This window comes from Ixodes scapularis, unplaced genomic scaffold, assembly GCF_016920785.2.
Source record: "Ixodes scapularis isolate PalLabHiFi unplaced genomic scaffold, ASM1692078v2 PGA_scaffold10__122_contigs__length_95168666, whole genome shotgun sequence".
NCBI lineage: Eukaryota > Metazoa > Arthropoda > Arachnida > Ixodida > Ixodidae > Ixodes > Ixodes scapularis.
Window position 1 is genome coordinate 82,188,416 of NW_024609836.1, and position 20,723 is coordinate 82,209,138.

The following is a 20,723-nucleotide window of genomic DNA, read 5'->3' on the forward strand; positions in this document are numbered from 1 at the left end:
CTCGTCGTCATTTTACAACGGTGTCAGTGAGGTATTGTTGCCAATTTGCGAGGATGTCTACCAAGCTGACGAAGCTTCGGACGACGATATATCCGGAAGTTCTGACGATGATTAAGTTTCTGACATCGCCCTGTGATTTAGCTGAGAGTGCTGTAAATAAAGGTTTGTTTCTTTTGCCCTAACTTTCCCCTGTTCCTTAAAAAAAAAAAAAAAAGAGAGGTCGACCTATATTTGAATTATTTTTTTTTTTATTCTCGGTGGGCTCAATAAATAGGGGTCGACCTATTTTCGTGGTCGACCTATTTTCGGGTAAATACGGTACATTAAAGTTGCCCAGTAAACCGCTCTTACAACCACAATCTCATTTAACCATTATTCCTAAAAAGACCATTTATTTTTATTACCGAAAAGAAAGAGAGAGTAAAGAAGGCACAAAAATCTCAATATCAAATGTATATAACCACCTATTACCCTTAAAAACCCAAGGACAAGACGTCGTTTTGACCAACATCAGGTACCGAGGAACGATAAAAAAAATTCAGCATTCCTAGGGACACAAGTTCCTATCAAAGGCTCTCCACCTTCGACAGTCTTTCAACAAACTCCACCAGGGTGCGAACTGGACGCCCTGTAAAATAAAAAAAAGAAAAAAGAAAAAAGAAACATGTAGATTTTTGCATAAAAGCAGAGGCAAAGTGAAAAAGGGGGAGCGCTTAGCAAAACGGAGAGGAAGGCCCGAACGAGGTGCTCTAATGCGTCGCGTAACAGCCGGAAAGGCAAATGCAGCCAACGTGAAATTACCTAATACACATGTCTGTGCAAATGCTCAACCGGACCAGTGTTTGTGAACGCAACAGCTGGAAAAATGAGTTAATGGAGGGTGTATCAAAGAGGTTCTGCTGTAACGATACTCTATGTCCGCAAGAGAGTGTTCCTATACCTCGGCATTGTGCATGTTTGAGTGGCTCCCGCACTAGCCGGATCGAGAACTTACTTGGGCCGATCTCTGCGATTCTTTTTTTTTTCACGACGAATATCGAATGCAACGGCCCCATTTTTGCACTCAATGATACTTTATCATAACATGGTTAAAACGCATATTAGAAACTTAAATAAAAAAAAATGCATATAGGCTTTACCACAGAGACGTTGCACCAAAATCTTGTTGCACATTGAGAAAAGCAGGGCAAACTCTTCCCACAAAACCTTCCAGTCTTTCTACTTTATCAGAATGCTGCAGAGGAGATAAAGGAGGAGGAGAGTCCATTTGCCTCCTCTCTAGCGTTCACTCTGCTAACGTGGAGGGCCTGTCACGCTTTTCTTAACCTGCAACAGAATATAAAGCCAGTACATTCTCTGCTACACAAAGCTGCTAAACATATGTATGTGTATCAGTACGTAAAAGCTGGCCCACACATTTGCGTTGGAGTGTGACCTGCCGCTTGCGACGAAACGACGGAAGCGGTCAATCACACCCGTACGCAAATGTGCAAGCCAGCCTTAACCCTATCCCATGACACGGCCGGCACGTTCGTTGCTCGGCACAGCCCGTGCAAGCGTCTCGGCGGCGCAGTTAGCGGTAGTCGGTACAGACCCGCCATTCCAGCGCCGAGGTAGGGAACTTCGTCCTTGTTGTCCATGACACCGGCAATGTCCAGGTGAGCCCAGTGTTCTGCCTTCACGAATTCCTGCGGAAACCGGACACCCGGATGAAGGAGCGGCGGTGCGCAAAATGCACCCAATACCCAATCCAGTTTTTCACTCCTCTATTTGTTTTGCACGTTCACTGCGCAGGGATAAAGGTGCGGTGCCCGACAAAGCAGCGACCCCATGTCCTGCCAATGAGTGTACTTCCCCGGGTAAGACGACGTTTGGCAGTCGTGCGCTCACCTTGAGAAAGGCAGCCGCGCTGCATGCTCCTCCGGAGGGCCCGGCCTTGCTGATATTGTTGATGTCAGCCAGGGTGCTCTTGATCATGCCCTTGCGGTAGAACTCGAACAGCGGCATGCGCCAGAGGCGGTCGCCGCTGGTCTTTCCCGCCTAGAAAGAAACGAGAGAAACGCTCGTGCTTGCTTCTTACAACGGCGTATTGCCAACACCCGCTTTGCTAGCCCACGGGAACTGTGAAGATTGTTGTAGACCCCGCCGAGCAAATAGTATGCGAAACAGAGGCACGCATGCATCCTCGTATGTCAGAGTGCCAGTGAGCCAGGCTCTGCAAAGAAGTACGAGATGCTGCACTCCTTTTAAATTAGGCTAACTTGAAAGAAATTGACAGTCGAAACAAGAGGGGCTGAAATTGGTGAGCAGCTGCATCTCGAACTTGCAACAAACAGACACTAAATCATCTATAACCTATTCATTGAATAGTGAAACCCCGCTCCCGTACACAGTTTGATTTAGGAACTTTTGAGGCGTTTGCTACTGAGGCAGTGTTCTCTTTTAAAGGCCGTCGAGCAGCCAGAGAGGAGGAAACCCTCCCTCGATTCTTCCTTCTCATTCGAAAAAGACGAAGACCCTCCTCCTTCCTGCGGGGAGTAGCTCGGAGAACCGCTCCTGTGGGGAGAGTAGGTGAGTAGAGCACGGGAGGGAATGGAGAGAAGGAAACTGAGAACCGGCTTTCCTTCCGGCAGATGACGATCCTCGTTCTCTAAGTAATGCTCCATCATGACTTTGCATTTTGTACCACTGGGGCTTAGCAGGGCGCAGAAACATTTAAATAAATGCGACATGACCCGAACACCCTCCCCCGCATAAAACATTGGCTCATAGACATGGGGTGCCAAGCCCAGTTGTCGCTCACCTCGTGCAACAGGTTCCAGAGGGCGTCGGAGGTGCAAAAGGCCCCGGCCGCACCGGCTCCCAGTGCTACACTCATGGCACCTGCGAGAAACGAGAGATTACGATGCAACGCATGTTTCATTAATGGCTAGCTAGTGATGAACGACTGTCCCCTGCAGACAAGGGCAGAGATGGCAGCGGTGCGTTTCGTTAAAAAAAGGGGGCATGCTGACAATGCCCCGAAAGAAGCCCCATGTATCTCAATCGCAACGCCTTGGAGGATACTGGCAAGCTCTCTTAAAGGTGTGGCAGCCGTGTAAGCAGCCGCCTTACTTTTGGTTTCAGCAAAAATAATTAATGCCAATAAAGATTTACAAGTAATGAGGGTAATGAAGAATATTTGGTAATCCTCCTTGTAGATTATTACCGCAAAATACCGAGCATCTGCCCTTTTCACGATAAGTGTCCGCCCGTCCATATTGTAACATTCGGAAAATACACTAAGGACATATGTTTACATGTTGTTGACCTAAGGAGCGCCCATCCCCCAGTTTTTTGTGACACTGATTAGACATCTTCGAATTTTGAGTGTGCGGTCGTTCAAAATTTTGAGGTATACTCAGCCTTTCTGTTGTAGAGGCTGATTACAGCACCAAAGATGGGAATTTAGTGAAGCTAAGATGAAATATGCTTTGCATTCAAGACACCGACGTAGTGAAGCGCTTGCCTGGAAAAGTTGAATTTACTCAAGACACAAATTTTAAGTGCTGCTACAAGAGGTCCTACTTGTAACAAAATGAAAGCACTTTAATCAAAGTGCATGCCACAAAATGGGACCATTTTTGTCAGTGGTCCGACTTGCATACTGCCTAGAGAAAGTGGCAAAATTTTTCAAATTTACTGATCGTACAGTTTATGCATAGGCAATCAACAGTGCTCTGGAAACAGCTCTCTTATTTTCTTTCTTTATTTTTGGGGGGGGGGGGGGGGGGGGGGGGGGGGTTACAATTGTGACATTGAAAACCGACTGGAGCACTTCTTGGCTATCTGGAGACTGCAGCTCAAATTTCAACCTTCATATCTTGGAGCACCCTCCCTCCTGGCATTTGCTACAGATTCGATGCAGAGTGTGGGACTCACCGGTGAGGGTTGCCAGGTCTACCACGGCCTTCGGGTTGAAGGTGGCAGAGTAGCAGAGCGCGTCGGCCAGGACAAGACGTCCCTCTGCATCAGTGTTGTCGACCTGGCCGGGCGAAATGCGGGGACAACTCTCAAGATGTGCCTTGACCAACATCTCTTCTACCATTTCCCAGAGTCAGTTACAGCCACCATATTCTGAAATAACTCCAGCGGTATGAAATGTTTACTGTGGAACATACGTTTTTCTGGCTGGGGGTAAACTGGGCTGCCCAATCTGTCACACACAGCTACTTGATTAAAACAATGACTTATTTTGGTGCAAAGAGAAGGACAAATGGATGGACGTGGAAGTGAGAACATGGCGAGTTTAAGTATGCTGTCCCCATAGAGTGATCGCACGCTGAACAATGCCTATGCATGAATGAATGGGTGAACAGATACGGCTAAGCTCTTCTGGTCAGGTGGCAGTTTGGACCATCTAGCGAGTGTCTCTAAACTATGTTAATCGTGGCAAGTGCTGCTCCCTACTGGTCCTCGATTGCGAAAATCCGAAAATGATAAATATCTGAAGGCAATACCTGTATGGTGGTTCCGTTCATGGCAGTCACCACGTCTCCCGGCTTGGTTGCTTTCCCACTTGGCAGGTTCTCACAGAGAGGGATAAGTCCTGCAGATGGCGTCACTTGTTCACCCAATGTGCCCTTTGTGATAAGCCTAATCAGCAGTATCACTGCACCCTCTCAACTCATCTGAAAGCTGTCACCCTAAGGACATTTATACTGTAAACAGCTATATATTCGTAGGCATGATGTACTCTGCTAAGTTTACACGCTGCCATTCTGTGTGGTGGTTGGCAGCAATGGAATTTCTCTGCTGAGGCCCATTGACCACTACTCAGCAGTGTGGGATGACTCTCTTACGATCGGCAACTTTGCTTCTAGTTCCTGATTTCCATTGTGGAAATTAGGCAGTTTTAGAATAGCGTCGTCGCAACTGTGCATGCGCCGACGCTAACTGCAGTTTGCGCTTTCCGTGCGCTATGTTTCGGAAATTGCACGTATACGCAAAGAATCTTGGTGCTCCTCTAAAGAAGATTCGTGATGCAAATATGGCCAAATTCAAAACGAACACGGTTAAAAAATGGCGGCTGCCAGGACAGCGCAACATTGGCAACATCCCTGCGATTGTGATTTTCAATGCAGGCCAACATTGCACTCAGTTTGGAAGACCCAGCAAGGTGGGCAACGATCACCGACAACTCAATGCTTGCGACGCGCCAACATTTTTCGGCGAAGGTACGGTGTGCGAATGTCAGTACACGAGATTTCTCTTGCCGGGGCGGCGCAAGTGGACACGACCGGTCGACCGCTCCCGTCGCATTTTCATATTTGAGCGAATCTGAAATGTTACTCTGAATCAAAAAAGCTTGTTTTTTTTTTCTCAAGTTACAGCATTTCGCGATTGAAATGAAAATGGTGACTACAGTGTAGACCGCATATAACGTATGTCGCGGGAGTCGCGAAAATCCGCACTATAAGCGGTACCGCACTATAACCAAAACATCAATTTTTCAGGCCAAAATACATGCCATGAGACAACTTACACTTGTGAAAAGAATTTATTTTATGTTAGATGAAAAATAAAGCTTAGTTTGAGGAAAGTCGTTATTTCACCTGACTAGTACAGTTCTGTCTCAAGTGTGTTACACATTTTGAAAGAAATGAGCAGCTTTTGCCTGGCGCAACCTTTTAACGGCGTCGCGGGTTGCGGACGGACGTTGAGAGCGTTCAGGATTGCTAACCCTAATCACTTTTCTCCGGAGATGAAAACGCGTGAAAATTCGCATCCTTCACACGGTACGCGCCAGTAATACCTTGAACTTGAGCGCACGCATGAAATGCGCCAAATAAGAAATCCGGGCGATGTTCGAGGACACAAATGCTTAGAAATCACCACTGTAGTCGAAGTAAGCAAACACGACAACACGAGCGTTTCTGCCGTCTTGAGAGCGCCGCCTTGACATCGCCGCATGAGTAGGTGGATTTTCCCTTCTAGTACGTGCTGGGTTATCATAGCGACACACAACGAAAATTCACAGTCAAGGATAGCGCTTTTACGCGGAACGATGAGATGAACGCCGTCTACGACGACGATCACAACCGACGCCGTGTTTGCGGATAGAAGCAGCCGGCCCGCGACCGGCATGTAACGCGCGCAACACTTCTCCTCGACCTGCGATTGGTCTGTCGCTGCGGTTGTTTGTTTCCAACGCCGCGGAGGGACATACGCACGTGAACGACATGTGCGTGTGTCCCTCCGTCGCTAGGGCAACTGAAGCCTCTCTCTTCGCTTCTCCCGCTTCTTCGAGCACCCTCCTTGCCCCGCGAGTGCCGCTTGCGCAACGCTTGCGGCTCGCGCCGTCAGCGCCGTTATCTAGTGTCGCACAGGCAAGCGTGCTCGCTGCTCCAGTCGTCGGCGCGGTCGGCGGGCTGTGCCAGAAACCGCACTATAACCGGTATTTGCCTTCGCGCGCCTGCATTTTAAGCGGTATGTAATTACATGGAGTTCTATGGGAGACGAACCGGTGGTTTAAAAAAACCGCGTTATACCCGGTCCTGCACTATAAGCGGTTACGTTGTAAGTGGTCCATACTGTATCTTGGTGGCGTTGCAAGCGCGAGACGCTTGGGCTTGTGCGTCGCGGCGGAGAAACGCGATTCTAAAACTCTCTTGCGTAGCGTGCGCTAATGCAAGCGCTAAATTTACCGCTAGCATGTGGCTAAAATTTTGTACATTATTTTAAAACTCTCTATTAAGTCCAAGTCAAAAAATTCGCCGAAGATAATTACGTGTAGGAATGCGAAAGAATTATAGTACCACGGGTGAAATGTTTTCGAGTAATGCTTTTAGACATATTTAAGTTGTTTCTGCCGTCATCCGGCGTTGACATCCTGGCTGTCATCTGGCGTTGACTTCCCGCTCCCCCACTGCGCAGGCGCAGCGCCCTTGCCTGATCCACGGCTTCCATGGCGAAGCATTTGCTTTGCTGTGCTTTTCTCTGTGTTTTACTTCCTTGGCACGTCCGCTTTGACCTTGAGCGCAACGCTGGCTACCGTGACAAAGCATCTACGTTGCTGTGCTCTTTGTGTTTTATTTCCGAAGACGTGCTTGATAAAATATCTTTTTTTTTTATCTTGAAACACAAAGCCTCCAGGTTTTTGCGTAATGGGGCAACAAAGACATTAAAATCACTTACCGAAAGTGCAGTCACTACAAAACGGACCATTGAACTAACGTAAGACTGGCTCACACAATTGCGACTGCTTAAATCTGGAAAGGCCGAAATAAGCCTCCTGTGACTGCTTACGACCATCAGTGCAGATGTCGTAAGAAGTCGAAACGCATTCGAACGAAATGGCCATCGTGGCGGCACAGCATCAATCAAGCGGCTTCGAAGATGGCCGAGAGGAAGGGGCGCCGAAACACCGCCGGGGCTGGACTCACCGACCATCTTGATGGGAATGCCGAGCGACGCGACGGCCGAGAAGGCAGCCACCACGCAGGCGGCGCCACCCATGTCCCCGCGCATGCGGTCCATGTTGGCCGATGGCTTCAGCGAGATGCCTCCGCTGAAAAGAGGCGTAATGTGCAGTCCTCCATTTACACAATTAAAAAGATGCACGTGAGGTGTCTTCAACATTGTCTGACACTCCGAAATTAACCTGAAAAAGTGGGCCTCCAAAAATGCCATGCCTTCCCCCCCCCCCCCCCCCCCCCCCCCCCCTGAAAATGCTCGTTTGGCAGTCAGTTTTTCTCCACAACCTTTCACAACACAAAAGATACATATAAAAAATATCATGTAATGACGATCGTGTCATATTATGTAATGACATTATCATGTAATATGATGACATATTGATGTAATCATGTAATATCATATAATACACTATGTGATGCAATAATATAATACCATCTATTGATGTAATGTACTACCATGTAATGATGTAATACAATACCATGCAATGATGTAATCACATATGTAAACCTCATTTTTGCAAATTTCGCTACTTGTATAATATTGCCGCGCGCAAGGTCACGGACTTGTAGAAAGTTCTCGTTCATTCTTGCTGCGGACATAACTATCGTTCATCCTTGTTTTTGTTGTTCTAGAAAGTGCTTGTTCATTCTCGCCCCGAGCGCGCTACGCTCGAACCTTCTCCGCCGAATCTTCGAGATAGTGACTCACTCTAGATAAGAGGCCGCCCGCGACCTTGTCGAGCGAGTTTCGCCCCAGCGCTCGACTCTGCTGTCTCACCGACCTCGACGCTCGCGACGCTTTGTTATTATTTTCTATTCTCTTTTTGTTTTGGCACAAGTTCGCCACATTAAACGTTTAGTTCTTCCTGTTTATTTATTGTTATTCTGGTCCCCACCCGTGACATTTTGGTGGAGGTGCGGGGTACCGCATGCCTGTACAGCGTTCCCCTCCAAGATCCCGCAGTGCAAGTCCGGTACCAAGCCCAGTGAGAAGACCACTCCCCGCGGAACCCGAAACTCGGACCAGCCGGCGCATCAAGGGAGAGGATCCTGAATACGGTTTGCTACTAGACAAGCCCAAGCCGAAGAAGACGACGATGGCCGACCAGGCGCAGGCCCTGGCTGCTCCTGCCGTCGTATACCTGCCCGTCGCACCCAAAACTCCGACGCCGTTCCACGGAGACGCACACGAGGACATCGAGGACTGGCTGCAACACTATGAACGGGTGGCCCGCCATAACGGGTGGTCAGCCGAGCACTGCTTGCAGAACCTTTACTTTTCGATGGAAGGAACTGCGAGGCACTGGTTGGAAAACCACGAGGCTTCTTTGACGTCGTGGGAGGTGTGCAAGCAAGAATTAAAGAAGACGTTTGCCTGCCAACACCGACGTGAGAGGGCCGAAGATCTCCTGCGAACAAGGACCCAAGACCTACATGAGAGCGTCACCAGCTTCGTTGAGGATGTTCTCCGCCTGAGCGCCCGCGCCGATCCTCAGGCTACCGAGGAGAAGAAGCTGCACCACTTGATGAGGGGTGTGAAAAGTGAGATATTCGGCGGCCTCATTCGCAATCCCCCGACAACCGTCGACGGGTTCGTCACGGAGGCAACGAATATGGAACGGGCCCTAGAAGCACGCGCCAGACACTACCAGCGACACCCCGGCGTAACCACTCTGGCGACATCCGGATCCGACCTTGGCACCACCCTCCCCGGCATCCGTGAAATTATCCGTGAAGTCGTCCAGGAGGAACTCAAGAAGCTCCTGCCCGCTGCAGTACGCCCGGCCTCACTCTCCATCGCCGAGGTTGTGCGGGAAGAAGTCCAGAGAACCTTCCAGAAAGAGGCTCCCGTCGTCGTGGCAGCCCCCGAGGAGCCCACGTTGACTTACGCCGCAGTGGCTCGACGGCCACCGCCTCCTCCTCGTCGCACCTATGTCGCGCCGCCCCGACGTCAGTCTCCTGCGCCGCAGCACGACCGACACCACGACGACCAGGTCCAGTACGCCTGCCCGGAGCCTCGCGCACCCCGCAAGACCGACGTGTGGCGAACGCCCGACCGACGCCCTCTGTGCTTCCATTGCGGGGAAGCGGACCACACCTACCGCCGATGCCCATACCGACGACTCGGGCTTCGCGGGTTCCACCCGAACGACCCGCGACCCCGTTATGGTGAACGCCCTCGGGAGATCGACGAGTACCTCCGACGACCTCAGTCCCCCGAGCCTACGTCCCGCCGAGAGTTCCGGTCGCCGTCGCCACGACGTCCAGCTTCGCCGATGCACCGACCCCGACGTGAAAGCCTGTCGCCCCTCGCTCCTCGCCGGGGAAACTAGGCGCGGCAATCCCTGGAGGTGGAGTTGCCGAAGACGACCGACGCCAAGATCCTCCATGAACGTCGGAGGGCCCCCACTCGAACGCTACCAGAGATCGAAACCACGCCCCTGCAACTGTGTCCAATAACCTAAACGTCGTCATCGACGGCCACGACGCATCAGCGCTCGTGGACACTGGAGCAGACTACTCAGTCTTGAGTGGGAGGCTCTCCCGCCGCCTTCGGAAAGTCACGACGCCGTGGGATGGACCTCAGATACGAACCGCCGGAGGGCACCTCATCACACCGGTCGGGAGATGCACTGCTCGCGTCGAGATCCACGGTGAGACGTGTCCTGTCAAGTTCGTCGTTCTGCAAGACTGTTCGAGGGACGTTATCCTCGGAATGGACTTCCTCTGCGAGTATGGCGCCGTCATCGACCTCGGAGCAAACCGGCTGACGCTTCGAAAACCTGCTCCACCACAGGAGGACCCCAAAATGACGTCATCCGCGGTACGAGTCCTCGCAAACCACGTGAACCTACCGCCGCAGTCAAGTGTTTTCGTACCCGTCGGGGTCGATGAGACTTTCTGTGGCGACGTTTTGCTCGAAGGAAGCCTCCAGTTGCTTCTAGGAAGAGGGATCGGCATCGCAAGAGGCGTCACGGAGCTCCAAGACGGACGCACTACTGTCGCACTCGTAACAAACTTCCGACAGGAGGCCCAACACCTTACGAGAGGCACCGCCGTGGGCCACGCCGAGGAACTCCCGGACGCAGCCGCAATCGCCGGAATATCAGAAGACCTCTCTTCGTGGCCACCTAAGACAACGCCGCCTTCGCAGTTTGACATCGACCCAACCCTGCCTACCCCACAACGACGACAACTCAGTGACCTTCTCGCCAAGTTCAATGAGTGCTTCTCCACGTCGTCAAAAGTGCGCCAAACGACCGTTGCGAAACATCGAATTGTCACTGAAGACAACGCGCTTCCTGTGCATCGGTCGCCGTACCGTGTTTCCGTGAAAGAAAGAGAAGTCATCCAGAAGCAGGTCCAAGAAATGCTCGATGACGACATTGTCCAGCCCTCAAGCAGCCCGTGGGCTTCACCGGTAGTCCTGGTGAAAAAGAAAGACGGGACTCTTCGGTTCTGCGTGGACTATCGCCGACTAAACGCCGTAACGAAAAAGGACGTCTACCCGCTGCCACGCATCGACGACACTCTGGACCGGCTGCGCCATGCCCGATACTTTTCGTCGATGGACTTGAAGAGTGGGTACTGGCAGATCGAGGTCGACGAACGGGATCGTGAGAAGACTGCCTTCGTCACGCCGGACGGACTGTACGAATTTAAAGTGATGCCGTTCGGACTGTGCACAGCACCGGCGACGTTCCAGCGCGTAATGGACACCGTTCTTTCCGGCTTGAAATGGCAAAGCTGCCTCGTCTATCTCGACGACGTCGTGGTATTCGCAAGCGACTTCGACGAGCACCTGAGACGTTTGCGAGCCGTACTACAGGCTATCCAGAATGCTGGACTGACACTAAAGCCGTCAAAATGTCGGTTCGCTTACGGCGAGCTCAAGTTCCTGGGCCATGTCGTGAGTGCTCAGGGTGTAAGCCCTGATCCTTCCAAGACATCTGCTGTTGCAGAATTTCCCAAGCCATCAGACAAGAAAGCCGTGAGAAGATTTCTTGGACTGTGCGCTTACTACAGGCGTTTTGTTCGCGATTTTGCCAAGATTTCTGCACCGCTCACGCATCTGACCAAGGACGACGTGAACTTCCAGTGGGGGGAGGAGCAAGAACAAGCGTTCAACGAACTGAGGGAAAGACTCCAGTCGCCCCCTATCCTCGGACACTTCGATCCATCAGCGGAAACAGAAGTTCACACGGACGCCAGCAACGCCGGACTCGGTGCGGTACTCGTCCAAAGACAAGACGGAGCAGAGAGGGTGATCGCTTACGCAAGCCGGGCACTGTCTAAGGCAGAGAAAAATTACTCGACGACCGACAAGGAATGTCTCGCTGTCATCTGGGCGTTAACCAAGTTCCGCCCGTACCTGTACGGGATCCCGTTTCGCGTTGTCACGGACCACCACGCTCTCTGTTGGCTCGCCAACCTCAAGGACCCGTCAGGACGCCTCGCTCGCTGGAGTCTGCGACTGCAAGAATTCGACGTGGCCATTGTGCATAAGTCTGGCCGCAAGCATAACGACGCCGACTGTTTGTCTAGGGCCCCAGTCGAATCTCCTCCCGAAAGCACTGACGACGACGACGACGCCCGTTTTCTCGGTGCAGTGACAGATGCCGACATGGGAGCACTTCAACGAGGCGACCCGGAACTTCGCGCCGTGATCGAACACCTCGAAGGCCAAGGAAGTTCAGTTCCGCGAGTTTTGGCCCGAGACTTGTCAAGCTTCGTTCTGCGGCGAGGTGTGCTCTTCAAGAAGAACTTCGGAACGAGCAACCCTGCTTGGCTGCTGGTTGTTCCGGCCAGCCTGCGAGAAGAAATCTTTCAAGCATGCCACGACGACCCGACGGCTGGACACCTTGGCTACAGCCGGACGCTCGCCCGGATTCGTGACAAGTACTACTGGCCGAAACTCCCGAAAACAGTCCATCTGTACACGAGGTCGTGCCATGAGTGCCAACGACGTAAGAGGCCTCCGACGAAGCCAGCAGGACTCCTGCAGCCGATACCTGCCCCGACTAGGCCTTTCCAGCAAGTCGGAATGGATTTGCTTGGGCCGTTCCCAACATCGACGCAAGGAAATCGGTGGATTATCGTCGCGACCGATTATCTTACACGATACGCCGAGACGAAAGCCCTGCCATCGGGAACAGCCGTGGAAGTCGCCAAATTTTTCGTCGAGTCCATTCTCCTTCGACACGGCGCACCTGAAGTACTGATTACAGATCGCGGGTCATCCTTCATGGCCCAGCTGACGCAAGAAGTCCTTCGTCTCAGCCACACCAGCCATCGTCGCACCACGGCGCACCACCCACAGACCAACGGGCTGACGGAGAGACTCAACAAAACCATCGCCGACATGATTTCCATGTACGTCGACGTAGAGCACAAGACATGGGACGAGGTGCTGCCGTACGTCACGTTTGCGTACAACACAGCGGTTCAAGAAACCACGGGAATGACACCGTTCCAGCTGGTACACGGCCGAACGGTTACCATGACGCTCGACGCCATGCTGCCTCACGTGCCAACCGGTGATGTCAACGACGACGCTCAACTCATCTCCCAGCGCGCGGAGGAAGCTCGTCAACTGGCAAGAGTCAAGATTCAAGACCAACAGCGAGTCGACGCACGCCGGTATAACCTTCGTCGCCGGGACGTCCACTTTCAACCCGGAGACCGGGTATGGGTTTGGACACCAATACGTCGTCGCGGCCTCAGCGAAAAACTCCTGAAACGCTATTTCGGACCCTACAAGATCATCCGACGCCTCGGCGATCTGAACTACGAAGTTCTACCCGACGGAACGCGCCCATCTGCAAGACGTCAGCCGCGACCCGAGGTGGTGCACGTCGTCCGGCTGAAGCCGTATTACGAACGATAGAACTTTCCACTCTCGTCGACGGGTGAACTGTGAACTGTGAACTGCGACTCGCGATTCTGCTGCCTTTTTGTTTTGGATTTGTTTTTGTTTGTTGTTCTTCGTTTTGTGCTGCATCGGGACGATGCACTTTTTACAGGGGGGGATAATGCCGCGCGCAAGGTCACGGACTTGTAGAAAGTTCTCGTTCATTCTTGCTGCGGACATAACTATCGTTCATCCTTGTTTTTGTTGTTCTAGAAAGTGCTTGTTCATTCTCGCCCCGAGCGCGCTACGCTCGAACCTTCTCCGCCGAATCTTCGAGATAGTGACTCACTCTAGATAAGAGGCCGCCCGCGACCTTGTCGAGTGAGTTTCGCCCCAGCGCTCGACTCTGCTGTCTCGCCGACCTCGACGCTCGCGACGCTTTGTTATTATTTTCTATTCTCTTTTTGTTTTGGCACAAGTTCGCCACATTAAACGTTTAGTTCTTCCTGTTTATTTATTGTTATTCTGGTCCCCACCCGTGACAATATTGCGAAAAATAGATCCCACAAATATGTTTCCCCAGAATAAAAATACATAGCGTACCACCCTGATTCGCGAAATTTCATGCCCACAAAATATTCCTGAAAACTACACTTCGCCAAATTCGTGAAATATTGAGCCCAAAGAAAATGAAGTTGTTTACAGTAAAATCATGTATCGACATATTAATGTAATGCGTGTACTAAGTAATTCCATAGCATAGTGTAATGGCATACTCTTCTGTAGAGCCCTAGGCCTAACCCACCTGTCAAAGGTGATGCCCTTGCCGACGAGAACCAGAGGCTGCTGCTCGCCTTTGGCACCTTCGTAGTGCAGCTCGAGGAACACCGGCGGTTCCTCAGAGCCCCTGGTCACACTCAGGTAGGACCCCATACTCTGCTCCTCGATCCACTGCTGGTCCCTGGAAATCGAAAAGGCAAGCATTGGCACCAACGAGCCGCTGCTTGCGGGCCATCTCGCCTATGCAGTGTAGACACTTTTATCAAACTACACATCTGTAATGAACAAAGACCTCCACAGATGCATCTCAAAAGAGAATCGTGTTCGGAAATTGACAGCAGATGCTGCATGCAGCGACTCTACTCCGATCACCCCTCCGCTAACAGCGTGACGTGAGCTACGCGCTCGATGGAGCATCACTTGACCTCACCCTCTGCACGTGGGTATGGGTGGGATCGTGATCAAGCAGCAAAAGATAAACTCACGACCGATCCAACGAGCACATAGCTACCATTGTACCGTTAGCTTAGGGACAAACGGAGTCGAGCACCAAATCTACAAAATGTGCCCTAAAAGCCATCCTGACGATGCACGGTATCAATAGCGCAAAACAATTCTATTTACGGGACGGTATACAAAGATTGTGTCGTAAACGGAGAAAAGGAGGGTATGCGCGCATAGCAAGAAAGGATCGGCGCAGAGAGGGAAGTAAAGAAGTCGGGACGAGACCTTGCGATGACCGTGACGCCTTTCTTGCCCAAAGTCGCAGCAGCGGCGTCTGCGAACCGGGTCGGCGTCATGCGATTGGCCGGAGATTCCATCAGCCACCGTGCAAAGTTCTGGGCCTCCGACTTCGTCAGTCCGCGCTGCCACCTGCCGTGGTAAAGACGCACCATCAACTTTTTCCCCGTACACAGAGACACTGTTTCGTTTCTCGTCTGCTTCTTACAATGTTTGAGTTAAGGCCAGTTCACACACTTGCAACCGCTTACGACCGAGTGCCTTAAAGCCTTCGCGAAATCTCTTGCGACGAGGGACCACAGCGACGTCATCTGCTGGGCGGACGTGAAACCCTTGGCGTTTCCGTACATTTTCTTTGTTTTCTCGCGTATCTTTCCTCTTTTATCGGCTCAAAAAACTTGGCAATGTTATAAATGACTGTTTCTCGTGGATGGCATGCTTGACCTTGCAAACGCTGCAAAACGTTAGCTTTAATAAAATTCCAAGGCCACCCCATAAATGGCACCAGCGCATTCTCTTGAGAGTTTAATTGATGCCTCGACAGTTTAATTTGTGCTGCCCATTGCCCGCTCCTTTGCAAGAAATTGCAGTTCTTTACGCAAAGTCACCCAATTCTTCCTAGTGCGGGGAGATTATTTTTGTGGGCACTCGTTACTGCAGTAAGCATATTATACAATCGTGCCTCCTTATTATGAACACCATTAATATGAATAACATATAGACAAAAGTTTCAAGTACAAACTGGGTAAAAGTGTGCATTTTTGTGTCATTATAGACAACTCGCATTGTGAACGACTTTGGGAGAAACGGAGCTATTCTTAATAATGAGACGTAACTGTAATTCTCCACAGAAATCCAAGCAGGTCGTGAATGCAAGTTTAGAAAATTCCAGCGTGTGCGATTTGCTCAGTAGGCAGACGAGGATTAAAGTCATCATTTTTTTAGAAACAAAAACCACTCTCTTGAAAGAAGTACATGGTACAGTGCCGTTTATTTCGATGAAACGGAAGTAATGAGGGAAAGGTGAGGCCATTTGCATTTCCAAGATGTCACAATATTTGGTCAAATCACTGTGAAAAAACTGATTTCTACTTACTGACTTGGGCAGAGGCACCCGCTGAAACGCAAGGTTTTGCTGCGTAACTACTTTGACACAAATTCTTCCACACTGATGCAATGTCAGAAAGGGCATTCTGGGTAAATGAGTAAAGAAGCAAAATATTGAGCAGTCCTGCGTTAATCTACAGGGCAGGCACAGCGATAGCCGCGACACGTCACGGCGAAGTCGTTGGCCATCGGCACCAGGTTCACGCATCGCGGGCTGCGTGAACAAAAGCGTTCGGAACAAAATAGACATCTGTGTTGTTCCGAATGCTTTTGTTTTGTTCCCTTTTGTTCCGAACGTTTTTGTTTGTTTGTTGTTCCGGAACACGTGAAAGCGCATCTCCTGGCATGAGCTCTTGGCATTGACAGTGTTACAACAACTTTCTTTTTTGTTGTAGGCTATGTTTTTTTTTGTTTGTTTTTTCTAGAGAGCATTGAGAGCAGAGTGGGCATTGGGTACTACAAAACCCCAAAGTATAAAGCGGGTTGTTAACGCTGTGGCATAGCTCTGTGATAACGCCCCTGCTTCGCACGTGGTGGAGCCGGGTTCGATTCCCGCGGGCAGCGAGCCATCGTTTTCGAGAATTTGCCAACGTCGAGGACGGACGCCCCACGACGCCAACTACAACACCAACGACGGACGTCACTTTCGGGGGTGGGAAGAGCCCACGACAGCTGTCACTGTAGAACTTACCCGTGCGCGTCGTGACCTCCAAAGAGGGACAAGGACACGGGCGGTTTACGAGATTCCTTCTTCTTCAGGTCTTCGTAAGCAAACAGTGTCAAATTGGATCCCTCGGCCGCCGCTGCAACGGAGAATCGTGCCACATAGTATCGGTGCCACACCTATCCCTGTATTTGACTAAAGGTAGAGGAAACGAAAAGCTGCAGCGGAAAGCGCCCATCTATCTTAAGCCGGAATGTTCTTCGACACATGGTACCGAGTTACATTATGCAGCAGAGGTACCTATCTATTTAGAGGTCCGAAGGGGGCACCGAAATTCATGGTGGGCACAGTGATAGCATAAACTGTAAAATCCCATAAGGGCACCCACCCAAAATGATGAAATAAGTGGTGAAAAAACATGAGGTGGGCCATCTATGGGGATGAGACAGCAAAACAATCAGAAATTAATGATAAACACCGGGGCACCCGTTACAAACCAAGTGACACGGGAACTGATACCGCAGATCGCGGACACGGCAAATATGCGTTTCACGACGCGGTAAACAAGCGGGAATTTGACACAAACTCCTATGTCACAGGAAAGAATAACACACACTATGGATACAGCAGATTCGTGTTTCATAGTGCGATAAACATGCAGAAACCAGCTACAAACTTGCGTGCCATGGGAGCCGATATCACACGTGCAGATAGCGGATGTAGACACGGGACCCCGCTGTGAACTCGCTTATCACGCATACCGGTACCGCAGACTGCGATACCGGTACGCGCAATTCCCGTCCGACGGGTATCACATAAACAGTGCGATCGGGGGAAGGGCTGAGTGGGTATCGTGGGATGGGTAATGATTCGGAATTTTTATGTTACGAATATTTAGCCAGAAAAACGAGATGGGCAATCATTCGGCAGAGGGCACTCTTACATGATTTTACAATAGGTGGATAATTGCCATACTTACCCGATTCAAATGCGCTCCCTTCTTTGACACAAATATACCTAACATCTGTCTGCATGTTAAAACCGGACACTGGGTGTGCATTAAAAATCGGTTAAATCCAGTGTAGCTTCACTCGGTCGTCGAGAAATGCGGTCGGACAAGAGGAACCTATTTCCCTTTCCCCAATCCTAGTTTTCCTCCTCCTTATTCATTAACACCATTGAATAGAGCACACTGTATAGGTACACACTGACTGAATCTATACACATAGGTATGTGCATTTCAAACAACTTGTTGCACCTGGCTTTTGAACCCAAGAAAAGGAATTTCAGTGGCCAAACATCCAGCCAAAAGTTAGGTGCAATGTCGACGAAAACGAAAAACAAAATATTGTGCTTGCTTACCTTCCGCATTGCCACAGGGGTCCACTTCAATGCTGGTGGCGCCAACAGACCGCAGGCCTCGAACCCCAGCTACGAAACCAAGCGGAAGAATGTGTCAAGATGTGCGGAGATTGCAAACCTAACAAAAAGAAAGAAAACACCTACACAAACAGCAGTCAGCTGGTTATCGAATACCAGCTTAATTACGAATAAAAAATCCGCCACTTGAACATACGTGTAAAAAAAAGTGGACTGCAGGTTGGGTGTTGATCAAGCAACCCTGAACATTCTTTGCAGATGCAGATAGGACGGGTAGACAGAGTCCGCAGGTTAAGGTTGTATGCAGATTATTCAACAGCATCCTTCAGTTGTCATTCAAAGGAGACTACAAAAGCCCACATTTCTTTTTTAACGTCACTTGTCCCTTACAACAAATTTATTCCTTCTAATACTGCCAATAGTTAAAAGACCACTAAAGAGCTTCCGGTTAAAGGGGCACTTAAGTGAATTCTGAGATTGTCTACTTATTACCACAACTCAATCTACTGGCTCCAAGCATCCTAAAAAACCCAAAATAACATTCACGGGCGGCCAAACTACCTATTAAAAATCCAATCAAAGATTGGTTTTCTGCACTGTGGCACACAGCACCAAGTAGTGACACCAGGGGCCCTAAACTCGTGAAACCCGAAGTTGGGACCGAAGTTGAGGGAGCGCGCCGATTGGACTATCACGACGATGACTTGGCGCTTTTGTCGCCAGCATCAAATCGGCGCGCTCCGCAAACTTTCCGCCCAAACTTTGTGTTTCACGAGTTTAGGGCCCCAGATGGGAAGGCAGCAGGGGAGGGCACACAACAGCCAATCACCAGTGTTGGCTTACCGGCGGACTGATGTTTTGAAGGCGCGCATATTCGAAAATTTAGTTTGCCGGGAATCAGTCATTTGTGATTGGCTGCCGCGTGCCCTACCCTGCTGCCTTCCCGTCCTGTGGCGCCCCCTGGTGTTCTGTGCCGCGGCGCAGAAAGCCTATCTTTGATTTGATTTTCAATAGAGAAATCGGCCGCCCTTAATTGTAATTTCGGGTTTTTTAGGATGCTTTGAGCTCATAGATTGAGTTATGATAGTAAGTAGACAACCTCAGAATCCACTTGAGAGCCCCTTTAAGGTAATCGAAAGAAGGAGATTTACGGAGTACCAAGCTAACAAAAAAAGCTAGCAATTTCTTTTTAATTGCTTTTTTTTTTTGTGCTCAATATTGATTGCACACCACACTGTATATCTTTGCACTTCGGTTTTCCTTTTTACATTCGGGCAAGATCTTTAATGTTATGTCATGCTCCGACCCACTCCCCTCCTCAACGCTCAGACATGAGGGTATGTAAAAATTATGATGAAATAATAAAACAGCCTATTTGAAGAAGCCGACGAATGCAAACATCACCCGAGTACATGCTCCGCCAGTTGTGACGATGTGAACTTTATCAACCTCGAAAACCGCTCCTGTGAATGAAGGGCCAAGTGCAACACAACCTAACAGTAAGAAATTTTAATTTTAATTTCTATTTGTCCCTACTTGCAGCAGATGAGCGTGGATTAGCCCTCACTGGCTACGGATGTCCATTAAGGTAGCAATACCGACCCAACGTTGTAAACGCAGCGTTTCCAACGTTTCTAAATGGGCGAGTCAGTATGTCAGTCCCTTCATTCCGTCTCATACGCCACTTCCAGAGGCACCAAAACGACATGTTGACAACGAGGTAGGAGTGAAGGCTGGTTTCCAGACTTGCGACTGGTGACGACTGTAGGCCTTAAATCCTTTTAAAATCCTTCGCGAGAGGACACACTGGTATCACCTATCGGGGTACCTGTGGAATGCTTGCATCTCCTTATGTTTCCCATCTTTTCTGCGCACCATTCTTTCGCCATTGACTCGAAAAACTTTTGGCGTTGTTATAAACAACCATTTCTCAGATGTAGCATACATAAATCTGGTCTCGAAAATACTGCAAAATGTTTGCTCCAGAGAAATGCAGTTTTAGGTCCTTTTTGCACATGTGAAGCGCAAGCTTGTCTGCTTCTTTTGCGGGTGTTGCGGTGGCGTCAGAATGCCAAGCTCCGAGATAGTGGGCAGACCTCGAAGCAAGCTGCCTCGAGTTCTGCCCACTATACAGTGCAACTCACTTATAACAATATTGAAAAAACCCTAAATTTCAATCGTATCTGGAGTAAAAAGTGATTACGTATTTCCAGTCTAGAAACTGATCGCTATAAGTGGGTTGCACTGTACCTCAATCAGAACAATTCAGAGCTCAGTGTTCTGACGCCACCATAACACCTGCAAAAGAAGCGGACAAACTTGCACTTCGTACGGTGCCGGCGTCGTTCTCTGTCGCGGGAGATGACGAGAGCTCAGTCGTCGGCGAGGCGAGGCAGAGGCACGACGTGAAGTTCGACGACGGTACAACTGCGGAGGGAGCACGGTCTAAGTCCCACTCACCGGAGATGGCGACACGGACGTTTTCGGCCACCTCATCACGGTCTTCCAGTTGGGCCCCTTCCGGCTGCTTGGGGCCAAGGTGGACGACAGAGGCGAAGGGGTACTTCTGCGACACAAACGAGACAACCGTCGCCGTCACGCTCCAGTCCGTCGTCTACGGACTGGGCCATTGTTGAATGTGCTTGTTTTCCGGTGCCAGAACGTGTCTCCGACCGGCGCGCTTGGCACCCCGTTCCGCCCGTGCATCGAAGGGGGTTCACAAAGTGGCGACGGACGACGTCGC

At 50.3% G+C, this 20,723-nt stretch overlaps 1 protein-coding gene across 2 annotated transcripts in view; it reads right to left on the reverse strand.

Moving 5' to 3' along the window:
* Nucleotides 1–364: 364 nt before the first annotated feature.
* LOC8023713 (cytosol aminopeptidase) overlaps nucleotides 365–20,723 on the reverse strand; it is a 29,876-nt gene continuing 9,517 nt past the window's right edge. For both annotated transcript variants that reach the window (XM_029982475.3, XM_029982474.3), the window contains 12 exons: nucleotides 20,441–20,546; nucleotides 17,963–18,031; nucleotides 16,628–16,739; nucleotides 14,818–14,961; nucleotides 14,114–14,269; nucleotides 7,425–7,549; nucleotides 4,500–4,588; nucleotides 3,922–4,024; nucleotides 2,804–2,883; nucleotides 1,891–2,040; nucleotides 1,595–1,688; nucleotides 365–628 (listed from right to left, as the gene is read on the reverse strand). In XM_029982475.3, coding sequence (XP_029838335.2) covers nucleotides 567–628; nucleotides 1,595–1,688; nucleotides 1,891–2,040; nucleotides 2,804–2,883; nucleotides 3,922–4,024; nucleotides 4,500–4,588; nucleotides 7,425–7,549; nucleotides 14,114–14,269; nucleotides 14,818–14,961; nucleotides 16,628–16,739; nucleotides 17,963–18,031; nucleotides 20,441–20,546 — 1,290 coding nt within the window. In that variant the 3' untranslated portion in view covers nucleotides 365–566. The remainder of the gene's footprint in view (nucleotides 629–1,594; nucleotides 1,689–1,890; nucleotides 2,041–2,803; nucleotides 2,884–3,921; nucleotides 4,025–4,499; nucleotides 4,589–7,424; nucleotides 7,550–14,113; nucleotides 14,270–14,817; nucleotides 14,962–16,627; nucleotides 16,740–17,962; nucleotides 18,032–20,440; nucleotides 20,547–20,723) is intronic.